The sequence below is a fragment of the Mastigoproctus giganteus genome, chromosome 9 (genome assembly GCF_048544385.1).
Source record: "Mastigoproctus giganteus isolate SK-2022 chromosome 9, ASM4854438v1, whole genome shotgun sequence".
Lineage (NCBI taxonomy): Eukaryota > Metazoa > Arthropoda > Arachnida > Uropygi > Thelyphonidae > Mastigoproctus > Mastigoproctus giganteus.
In genome coordinates, this window is record NC_143583.1 from 114,340,180 (window position 1) to 114,352,397 (window position 12,218).

Consider the following 12,218-nt stretch of genomic DNA (forward strand, 5'->3'; position numbering starts at 1 on the left):
AAAAAAGTAACCAGCTTGAGATTATACAAAATTACAAATTGTATTCAAATCCATTGAATAAAACCTATCTTCGTATACTAAACAAAAAAATAATAAGCCCTATAATAATAAATAAATAAAAATAATGTGAAAAAAAAACAACTTGGGGAAATTACTTTACTATTTATTGCTCAGCTTTTTTCTGAAAATGATCCTTTAAAAAACACAGTATATTAAGCATTTTTCCTGATAGACTTGACCTTATTTTTGTGTTAAAGAGACCAGTGATCGAAAACACTCTCTCAGATTGGACACTTGTTGGTTTAATGGTCAGCAGTGCTCTATAAACTTTCTCCAACTTTTCACTTCTACTGCTAGTTGCCTCCAAAATTTTAAATTCTTTGCTGATTTCCAATTCACTCGGATATTTTGAAGGCTCTTCAGTTAATCTCTTTATTACACTATCATACTCTCGCATGAGTGTATCTCCAACATCGGAACTAGATGAGTCTTTGTTTTTTTCTAAAAGAACAGTTCGTTTAGTTTCAATTTCTTCATTCACCGCTAAGACTCCTTCGGAATGTTTTGGAAATAATCTCTGATAAATCTCTCAGCATGCTTTTTCAAAACTTGCTTACTTGGAAAATCAAAAATTCTTGAACCTGAATCTTCTTTCCTACACTTTTTGAAGTTGTGTAGATAGCTCAGCAAAGCCACAGTTTGGCAATTTCGTCTGACATTGTAACGCTGCAAAAGGCGTTGGTGAAACTTTAAAGCATATGGGTTTTCTGCTGTATCAAGCTTAGCAAGCAGAAATTCTATTGAAGACTCTGCTTTAAGTAAGTCTGTATCTTCTGAGGTTATAGCCTTCAGAATCATTTCAACTGGTTGCAAAGTTTCACATAGCAATTCAAGTGTTCTCCAGGCATCGTTAGACAACTTCAGTTGACATTACTGCACATAGAGCATTTGGAACGCAATTTTTCAATTTCAAAAATCTCTCAATCATATAGAATGTGCTATCCCATATAGTCTTGCAATCTAATATAAGTTTATATTCTTTCCCATTAATTTTTGCTTTAACAAAATTTTGTAATATATCATTTTTGGTAGGCGATTTTCGAAAAAGCTTGCAAATTTTTCTGACTTTGTTAATAGTTTGTGCAATATTGGCCATTGGATTGAAGAAATAAATGAGCTCATCGGTAAAGTCGGTTTGATAAAGCATGCCTTGCTGGCTTTCTTTAACTTCTTCATCATCACTACTTTCCTCATTATTTTCATTTTCTTCATTGTCTTTGGGAGACTCAGAGACTGTGGTACCATAATCGATTGCTTTTTCATAAAGTACATCTATAACTGACAGATGTATACAATGGGCTATACATTGTTGATGATTAGGCGTAATTTGCTTGACAAACTTAATCATCATTGCTGCTCCATCGGTGGTGCAGGCAACAATATCTTCATCCATGTTCAAACCAAATTCCTTCAAGTATCCATTCACAATTTGCTCAGTTCTTCTGCTATCAAGTGAACCATTAATCTCAATAAGACCTAACGACCAACGATTGTCTTTTGAATGCACATTTATATTCATATACCTTTTATTTTGTATATTCGTCTAGAGTCAATGAATACCGTGCACCCAAAACCAATGAATTTTTGAAATGCTGAATGAGTTCTTCTTTCTTAGTTTTATAATAATTCAGAACCATATTTTTAATTCCATTCACTGAGGCTGGTGGTAATTTATCGTATTTATTTCTCTGAAGGTGAAGGCTTGATTGTATAAACTCACTCTTGGCAATTGAATTAAAAGAAAATCCATCTAAAGTAGCTAATTTTGAAATCTCTTCTTCCATAGATTTTTTAACGATAAAGTTTTCTAATGTTCTTACCATTTTTACGGGAGGTTCACTGTTATCTTGTTTAATGTCAATCTGATGCATTTTTTTTAAATGCAACATTAAAGATGATGTAGATCCTCCAGACGACTTCATTATCTTCTGACATTTGGAACATTGTGCTTCATCTTTGCTTTTTCGAGCAAAATAATTCCATACATTTGATTTCATCTTAGACATATTAAGAGTAATAAATATTAATTAGTAGGAATTTATATCACCGACAATTTTAAATAAAAATATTGAAGATAACAAAGGCACAATACTATGCGTCACTCCAGCAAGCACTGAATGAAGAGTCTAAACGAGGCAAGTTTCAAAATTTTCACAAAAGAAATTTTTTATTTATTTACTCGCAATTTTTTTTCCCCAATTAAATCTACTGTATTTTCAAAATTACATAAAAGCTAAATTTGGTGAAGCTGCTTTTTGGAGAACATTTGATCGCAAATTTAATAGGAATAAAGAAGCAAAAAACTTTCTACGATTGAAATTTGATGCAATATTCAGCGAATCTGTTTCTAACCATCAATAAGGCGCGTTCCCCAACTTGCCTGGCGAACAAGATAGATAGAACGGAGAAATGTTGAGCATTTTCTTTTACGCTATCGCTCCGACTCACTCAGTCGTAAATGAGTACACCTGCATCGTGCCATGATACAGGTGGGAAGATAAAAGGTATCCCTCCAAATTTGGGCCACTTGCCCATGAAATTCGTACCTAAACATAAAATAAAATAAAAAACATGTTTAAAACATAAAGCAGTTGAACGATCCAGACAAACGAACACACAAAAGACAATGTGTGAAACAAAAAACTATATTCGAGGGCTAACTAAGAAAATATTCGAATCCGGTTTTATAAGCTCAGTTTCGGTTTTAACAACTCAATATGAAAACCGGATTTAACCGGTTTATAAAACCGGTTTGCAAGCCCTAGTTACATAGCATTACAAAGTAAATTTGGTATACAGTGAAACTTCCCTTTAACGGACAGCCATGGGGAACGAAAATGTGTCCGTTAGAGAGAAGTGTCCGCTAACAAGAAGTCTGAGGGAGAAAAAAAAAAAGAAAGAAAGAAAAATCGTTAAACATTTAATGTAAAATTAAATTAAAATATATATAGATTTTGAACAATATTTTTGTAAATAATATACAATTACATACACAAGAAATAAAGAAAAATCGTTAAACATTTAATGTAAAATTAAATTAAAATATATACAGATTTTGAACAATATTTTTGTAAATAATATACATACAATTGTGCTATGCATATTATGACTTTATCTTAAGAAAAATACATACAGTAATCACTTATTTTCTTCTGCACCTTCTTCCGGCTGATAATTTTGTTTTCAACATTTGTTTGGAGTGAAGAAACCATCGAAAGTCCTTCAGTATCTTCTTCAGCGGTGAAAAACATTTTTAAATGATTGATTTGTATGAACGCTTCTTCTGTTTTCATCGGTGGTTTGTCGTTAATATGTTCTTCGACAGAATGACCTCCTTCCATTTCTTCATCCTCATGAGGAACTTCTTGAAAAATATCGATGATAATGTCGTTGATATCTAGAGCACCATCTTCTGTAGTGAGGTTTGAGTCTATATCTTTGTAGCCAGGGTCACTTGTAGCGGAAGTATCGTACATTATCAATAGATGTTGAAGTTCTTGTTCTTCTTGGTGCTCCACATTGCTGTTCACAACTTCAATTTTTGCGTTTGAGAAGCCAGACTTTACAAAACAGTTCACGACAGTTTGTTTTCTAATTGCGTTTACTGAAGAGGAAATCCACTGAATCGCATCTAGGATGCTGATTTTCTTTGCAAGGTCACTCGCACATGTTACATCGTTCATGTTTGCAATGAGATGTCTTAAAACACGTTTTCTGTAGTGAAGTTTAAAATTTTTTATTATCCTTTGATCCAAGGGCTGACACTCTGCAGATGTGTTTGATGGCAGAAAAATTATTTGAATGTTGGACAATTCAATGTGCGGGTCAGATCCAGCATTATCCATGAAAAGAATAATTTTTCTGTTTTGACGAATCATGTTTTGGTTAAAGTGACTTATCCATTCGCTCATATCTCGTGTCATCCACGCTTTTTTATTAGACTTCCAGTCAACATCCAAAAGATTCAACTTTATGCCCTTGAAACAACGAGGATTTTGTGGGTTTCCTATAACAAGAGGTTATTCAAAGTCTCCCAGCATATTTGTACACAATAGTATAGTCAAGTGTTACTTAGAAATTTTTCCGCCCTGGCACTTTTCATTTTTAAGACTCATTGTTTTTTCAGGAAGAGCTTTATAAAAACAACCCTGTTTCGTCACAGTTGTAAATATCCTTAGCTTCAATATCACAACATAAATCTTCCAATTTGACAGTACACTCTGTTACAACCCCAGTATCAACAGATCCACCTTCACCACTTACAGTTTTCCAAGAAATTTTATGCCGAGTTTTGAACTTGTCTAGCCATCCCACAGAAGCTTTGAGCTCGTTTACTCCCATAGATTTCGCAACCTCCAAAGCCTTTTCCCTAATAATAGGCCCATTAATGGGAATTTTTTTAGCACGTGCGCGACAAATTTGAAGTCCAACAGTTTTCGGGAATGATTTTTGAACCTGATCATTTCAGTGTTGCCAAAATTGTTTTGAGCAGTTCATTTTTTTTCTTTAGGATGTCGCTTACCTCCGTCTTCCCGATTTTGAATTTTGCAGCTAGATTGCGAACACTATTTTTTTGCCGATCATACGCATTAATGAGTTTGACTTTATCTTTTAAAGTTAAATGTTTAAGAAAAGACATTGTGCACTTCACACGACACTGAGCAAAACTGAAACTGAAAAGACGAAAGGCCGACCATATTCCCCTCCCCTGCACACACCAAATTCATCAAAAGTTTTACACGTGCCTTAAAATTCTTGAAAAAGGGTTTAGAACCGCGATGTAAACCTTGATAAAATTCAGAGAATTGGAAATAGAAAATAAACACACGATTGAGGCAATACGTGGAAGAAACGTTTCTAGAAAAAGGGCCGTGAGCTCGCCCGCTGTCCGTTATGGGGAGATCAAATTAAGTGCTAATCTAAACGAAACAGTGCAGATTGCCTGTCCGCGTCCGTTAGAGAGAATATCCGCTAGACAGAAGCTGCAAACACGTTAAAACCAATGGAGGTGAATTGGGGAATTTGAAAATGTCCGTTGTAGAGAGATGTCCGTTAACGAGAGGTGTCCGTTAGGAGAAGTTTCACTGTATAAGCATTTATTATTTTTAGTTAAATTTAAATAGCAGTTAAATTTAAAACAAATTTTGCATTTTATGTTCAAAAAGAAAAGTTAACTTTTTTTTCTGGATGCTAATTGTATGAAGGAAACAAATTTTCTCCCACATGTGATTTTTTAGAATAACTTTGATAACATATTTTTACTTGAGAGAAGATTCTTACTAATAAAACATTTTATTTCAGTATTCCATGTTTCAACTGTCATCAAAGAATGAAAATTTCATATTTTTCTAAATTCTAAAAAGCAAAAGTTTCCTGAATTTAAATTAGCTTGTATACAATTCCAGAAATCCAGAAAAGCTTTCCTTCCATTTTTTTTAACAGATATGGAATAACTTTTACTTACAGAAACATTTTCCTTCCAATTTAAAATTCCCTTAATAATGTAGTTAATAACATATCCATTTAATAGTTTCTCTTCTCTCTTTAGCACTTTTTTTTTTTAAGTGCCTTCTGGTGGTCACTTATGTATCAAGTCTGCTTTCACAAAAAACTTGTGTGAAGTAACAATGATGGGAATAAAAGGCATATTTAACACTAATAAGTATAGAAAAAATATTTTTAACCAAACAAGGCAACATTTTAGAAGTTAATAATATCAAATTTTATAATATTTTAATTAATAGTTAATTTATAAATTAATAGTTTTCATTATGACAAATGTGACCATTACTGTACTTTTAATAAAATATGTCTTTTATTCATTGGACTTCACTTGTAGTTAAAGAAAGTTTATAACACAGGAAAGTTAAAATTTTAGTTAGAAAGTTAAAACCAAGCCCAACTCATGCCTTTATTATCGGCTACTGATATTCATTTGGAGGCACCCAACAAAAGTGTCCCTATAAATAACCACTTAATTTTTGCTGCTTTTACTTTTTTGAACAACTATGAGCAACTGCTGGCTGCAGCCTTGCTTGCTGACAACCACTAGCAAAACAGCAATAATGATTATGCTAATATGTTAGGAATTTTTTCACATTTCATATAAATTGTACTGTGGAGACTCATGAATTATACAAAAATCAAAGAAAAGTAAACTTCTTATAATATTCTTATGTGGAAAACTAGAGTGTTGAAAATAAACTTACTGTACAGGCTTCCAGTTATAGACATTACTTTTAAGTTTCCTAAGAAGTTTATTTTTTCTTTTTTCTAAATTTTTTTTCTTGTCATCTTCGTTCAAGACTGAAATATCAGTTTCATCTGTTGGCAAAATTTACATTATCATTGGTTTATGAATCCAAATTTTATCATAATGGGAAAAAATGTAAAGTTTAATAACAAGAATAAAAATGAGGAGTTTTACAATGAAAAATTGCTTTTTATTATAATTTAATACCCATAACATATAAACTAAACTCAAAGTGCAGAGAAAGAGAATCTATTTGAGCAGAGAATTTAGCATAAAAGAGAATATATATCTCTTTTATGCTAAATTCTGCCATTCTCAAACTAAAAATAATTATGTTGTCAGCAACATATAAGACAAAGGATATTAATGGCCTAAAAACAATTTTTTGGCTATTGTATCTAATTTATAATTTGATTATATATCAACATCTAATCATTTGATTCAACTTATATTCATGATGATTTTCACATTACATGAAAGGCTTTAGTCATCTGTTTAAATGGTATCTGAAAAAATTTTATTATGAATTGAAATATAATTTAGTAAGTAATGCCACACGACATTGTTTTTTTTTTTTTTTCATAATTTAGATTAATTTAATATTTTAACAACACATTAATTTCACAGGAGTTTCGGAGGTCTTTGCATCCTTCCACATAAAACACAATTCAACAAATTAAAACTTCAGTAATACTGCAGAGCAAGACACTACATATTCTTCCTAAGAACACCATGAATTTCACTGTGTCTTAGGAAGATTTTCTTGTTTATACTCCGGCATGACTACCACATTAGAAGATTTATAATAAATTATGAATTGTATTTAGTAGTCACACAAGCTTGAAAGTCTGCTCAAATGGCATGTGCTACTGCACTCTTTCTCACGACTACTCAAGCTACATCTGTATTACCTCTGCACAGTAATGTTATGAAAGTTTTAATTTGTTGAAATTATGTCATTTTACTATGGAAGGCCACAAAGAATTCCAAAATGGCTGAGCAGTTAAATTTATTGTCAAAATATTAAATTAATCCAAATTAAGAAAAATAAACAATGCAGTGTGGAGTGTTTATTACTGTGTTGGCCATTATCTCCTGTTTTAAACTACAATCCAGATTTAAGGCTTCTTTCACACCCTTGGATTAAAGCCCCCCCCTCTCCACAAGCACACTCCCAAACTGTGGGAAGTCTGCAAAGTGAATATTTGAGAAGTGCAGATTTTGTCAGCATCTTACCTTTGCCCATGAGTGCAAATTTCATAATTTCTTCCTGAAATTTTTAGATTTAAATCTTCTTTTCTGTAATGACAATCACAATTGCACGTATAGGCCTTTAGGAAAAAAAAAAAAAAAAAAAAAAAGTATCCTCATCATATAAATGAGAAAGAGACAGTAAAACCTGATTAATCTGAAGTTCAAGAGACCAAAACGTTTCAATTTAAATAGGTTTAAAGTATCTAAACAAGATATTTTTGATAATAGAGAGCTATTAAGAGCTCAATAATTCCTATATTCTATTATACAGGTCGACCATCACTAATCCGGCAGTGCTGGGACCTGTGGGGTGCCGGATCACCGGTGGTTATTTTAGCACATACAGTTTACCCAACAGCTAACCACCTCCTACTACCTTTAACACATTGACTGCCAAGCTAGTTTAAGAAAAAAATTCCCCAGGGGCCAAAAAAATATTTAGAAAATAATTTGATTAGTAATTCTAAAATAAATATTGTAATGTCAGTGTAAATATTGTAATGTCCTATATATTTTTTTTTTATATTAGTATTAGTATAATACTAATACTAATACTAATATAAAAAAAAAAAAAAGAGAGAGACTTTTTTTTTTATGTTGCATATATGTGGCCCAGTAGGTTACTAAATTTCTTGAGAAGCCATGTCGGCCACATATGTGTGACGCTATTACGGCATACATATGAAATTCGTTTGATTAGTTTATTGACGTGTGGGGAGCGCTGCAATAAAACTAATTGCGATAAAATAAACTCTCAAACGCTGCAATAAGTTTGTCAGTATTGTTAGAGATTTTATGAAAACAAGTTCATTAGCACGCTGTATTATCCATCATATTGTGTTCTGTTTTTCCGAAAGTTTGTACAAGTGTGTTGTAAAAAAAAAATCTCAAAAAGGAATGGCTAAAAGAAAATTACTAAAATAAGAGGAACCGAGAGAAACTGCTGGAATTTACAATTAAGTAGAGTTAAACTTCTCCCAGAACACACTGCAGTCGAGTTTTTTCAGAAGTTTAACTTTATCTGTTGTGGACAATGTACAGTGTTTGCACTTTACACCATGAGAAGCACTTCCTTTACACATTGGAACCATGGCTGGGGCTAAATGTGAGCAGGTTATAATAATAATAAATTCAGAAAAACAAGTGGGAATGGCTGGCCAGTGTTTACGAGTTCGCGCCAACAGCTGATGCTGCAACCAATGCCACCAAAACAGTAGCAGCAGGTTGGTGCACCGACCTGGGAAATTTGAAATTACGTTCAATGGGCGACCTATATTATGAAAACAATTGAAGAGAATAATCACCCGATATTAAGCTTTTTAGACCTTTAAATTTTAATTTTAATGTCAATCTACATAATGTTTTCCTTGCTAGGAGAGGTATGGTGTTTGAAGACAGAAGTGGGGTTGAGCACTCAATATTGAGACCGAGGGGTCTGAACACTACTGTTCTGACAGTGGGGAACATGTTTCACATTTTTTTTGTAAAATTTATATTGCTTTCACAAAGAATTGTTAGTGCATTGGAGCAGGAGAGTTGGTTGGAAAAGAAGCAGCCTATATCAAAAATAAAGGTAATCCCTGTTTTCCTAAACAAGATATAAACATATCAGTTTTAATCAAGAGATACTATATTAATATTATGGAGAATATGACCAATCTCTTATTTTACATAATTCAGTCAATGTGGAAAAAAAAAAAAAAAAAAACTATACAGGCAGTTCTCGCTTTATGAGTTTTCGCTTTACGAGTTCCAAGGTTTACGAGTTTTTTTTTTTTTTTTTTTCAAAGTATCAAGTATAAACAAAATCGAAAATATGAACATTAATTGCAAAAAATTAATGTTAAACATTCATAAATACCGCATTTCAAACTACGTGCATAGTTATACAGTACAGTGTACTGCGCTTTACGATATTAATCTGTTACCATTGTATCGCAAAAATATCGTAACGTGAACCCAATAACACATTGTTTTTTGGTAATTCATTCCACAACCTTGGAAGTTCAAATTTTTTCTATATAACTCCCCAAAAGGTCATTTTTATAGTGTAAATTGTATTAGTTACCAATTAAAATCATTAAACGCACTACACTTTCATTGAACAACCAATTTTGAACAACTTTGTGATATTTTTCTAAAGCACATTTCTGGTGGTCACGACCATAAAACAATAAAAAAAATTTGCACTTTCCAGTTTATTGGGCTTTTCCTGTTACTACAAGAAATTATAAACGGGTAGTAAACTCAATGTTATTGCATTTGCGAAAATACCGATAGCTGGAATTGTGCGGTTTTTTACGTTATTATGGTGAAATGTGTTTGCCCTTTACTGAAATCTTCAATCGTATAAAAAACATAAATAAATTTTCAGATTCTTCTCTTCATTCCTATTTTTTTTTTTTTTTTTTTTTTTGCTTCGTAAAGTTGTTACTCTGCGCAAATTGTGTTAGTTGCAATTTGTGCGTTCCGTTAAAAAATGCTTATGCATGCTATTGAAATTTATAAAGAAAAGAGAAGATTATCTTGGAAATAAATGCCTCTTCAAGCATTTCTGAGGAAGACGACTCCTTGTGCAACAAATCAATAGTGTTGCCAACTCTTAATAATACTTCCCGCTTTTTAACACTTAACCCGCCAACTTTTTAAATTTTCATTCGGGTTAAATCCTATTAATGGGTGCCATAAAAAATTTTTAAGACCCCTACACTATGTCCATACAAAAACTTCCAAATTGCATATCAAATGCAGTTTATTCTGAGGAAGAAGTCAAAAATAACAACTACTGTTTAACGGAGTTGATGAATTTATGCAATAGCAATATTGTTCACTTGATTTCTTGGTTGGCAAAAAATCACATTTTGCAAAATACAGCTTTTTGTGAGGTTTGCAATCTTCAAATGTGGCTTACAAAAAGTAAATGTAAAACTGATATGTTTAGATGGGGGTTGTAAGTAACCTTGCCATAAAACAAAGAGTATTAGACATAAATCATTTTTTGATGATAGTAGATTACCGTTATCTCAAAATTTATTATTTCTATACTTCTGGTCCCAAGATTGGTCTCAAGATCACATTGCTCTTGATTTAAATATTAATAAAAACACTGTTATTGAAAAATGCAAAGATCTGAGGGAGATCTCATATCTATAATTTATTCAGATAGTCAACAAGGGGGGATTTCAGAAAATGGAATACCTATGGAAGTTGAAATTGACGAATCGGAATTTTTCAAAAGAAAATATAATAGAGGACGACTAATAGGAACACAATGGATTTTTGGTGCATTCGAAAGAATTACCAAACGATGTTTTTTAGTTCCGGTAGAAAATAGAGATAAAACAACTCTATTATCAAATACACTGGTGTGCACAATTTAAGGAGCAATCAGGTTTTCACCTGTCACTTCTCATAGGAGTGGCCTGGATATGAGAAAAGCATACCAAAGGAACCTCGTGAACCTACAAAAATGATGAAGGAAACAACACTGACACAACAACGGAAGCAAAACGGTACAGAGGGTCTTTATTCAAAAATGGCAACATGGCACTGGCTGCCATGATACAGATGCATCACTGCCAAAGATGGAACAAAGGGAAGAGGGAGTCCTCAGTAGGAGATATGACAGCCCCTAATGTTGATGCAGGCTTTGCACCACCTGTCCATACTTAGAACAATGTTGTTGATAAGTTCTTGCAGTAATATCGTCCATTCCTCTGTTAGTGCCATCTTCAGCTGGTGAACATTTTCTGGTGGGTGTGGATGTGCCGCTAGACATCTTTCTAGAGCATCCCATATGTGTTCGATGGCATTTAGATTGGTGGAATGGGCAGGCCAGTCCATACGAACAATGTCCTCACTTTCCAAACGCATATCACAGCTGCAGTATCAATCCTTTTCAGTGATGTTTGGGGGAGTGATACCGTGTGCCAACTGGACGTCAGCTAATCTGGCTCTCGCCAGATTAGCTGACGTCCAGAATCGCTACTAAGACTGAATCAACTCTCATCAGTAAAAAGTACCTTAAGTAAAGATTTTGTGGTTGTAACCTTTAGAAATAGTGTTGGTCCTTAAGTTTTGCACACCAGTGTATAAGAAAGAAAATATTGCCAGGTACAAATATCAGTGATGGATGGCCTACATATAAAGATCTCTACCGAGACATTAATTATACCCATGATGAGGTTATTCATCGCTATAATTTTGTTTCTCCAGGTGATTCAAGTGCTCATACTCAAAATAGTGAAAACACTTGGTTACATGCCAAAAGAAAATTAAAATACCAATTTGGAACATAGAATAGTCTACTAGAAGGTTATCTATATGAGTTTCTATTTAGAAGAAAATTTTCTAAAGAAAAATTATTTAATTACCTTATTTTACAAATAAATAAATTAGAAAGGTAAATTTTTTTGTATTTTGAAAGTTTCAATTGAATTTTTGATTTGCCATATTTTTTTATTTATTAAATTTTTTCTAACTTTTTAAAGCATATATTTTTTATTTTTTTTATGGCACCCATTAATAGTGTTGCCAACTCTTAATTTCATTAAGCCTTCATTTGTTTGTAGGGATTAAAAAAAAAAACAAATATTATATATAAATAGTTATTTATTTTCTGTTTTTAATATAAAATAAATATCTAAAAATA

The 12,218-nt window shown here is 32.5% G+C and overlaps 1 protein-coding gene across 1 annotated transcript in view; it reads right to left on the bottom strand.

Annotated features, from left to right (window-relative positions):
* Window positions 1-12,218, bottom strand: part of LOC150080657 (ribosome assembly protein METTL17, mitochondrial-like) — a 144,952-nt gene that overhangs the window by 65,749 nt on the left and 66,985 nt on the right. Inside the window, exon 4 of the mRNA XM_090380775.1 lies at window positions 6,270-6,384. Coding sequence (XP_090236901.1) covers window positions 6,270-6,384 — 115 coding nt within the window. The remainder of the gene's footprint in view (window positions 1-6,269; window positions 6,385-12,218) is intronic.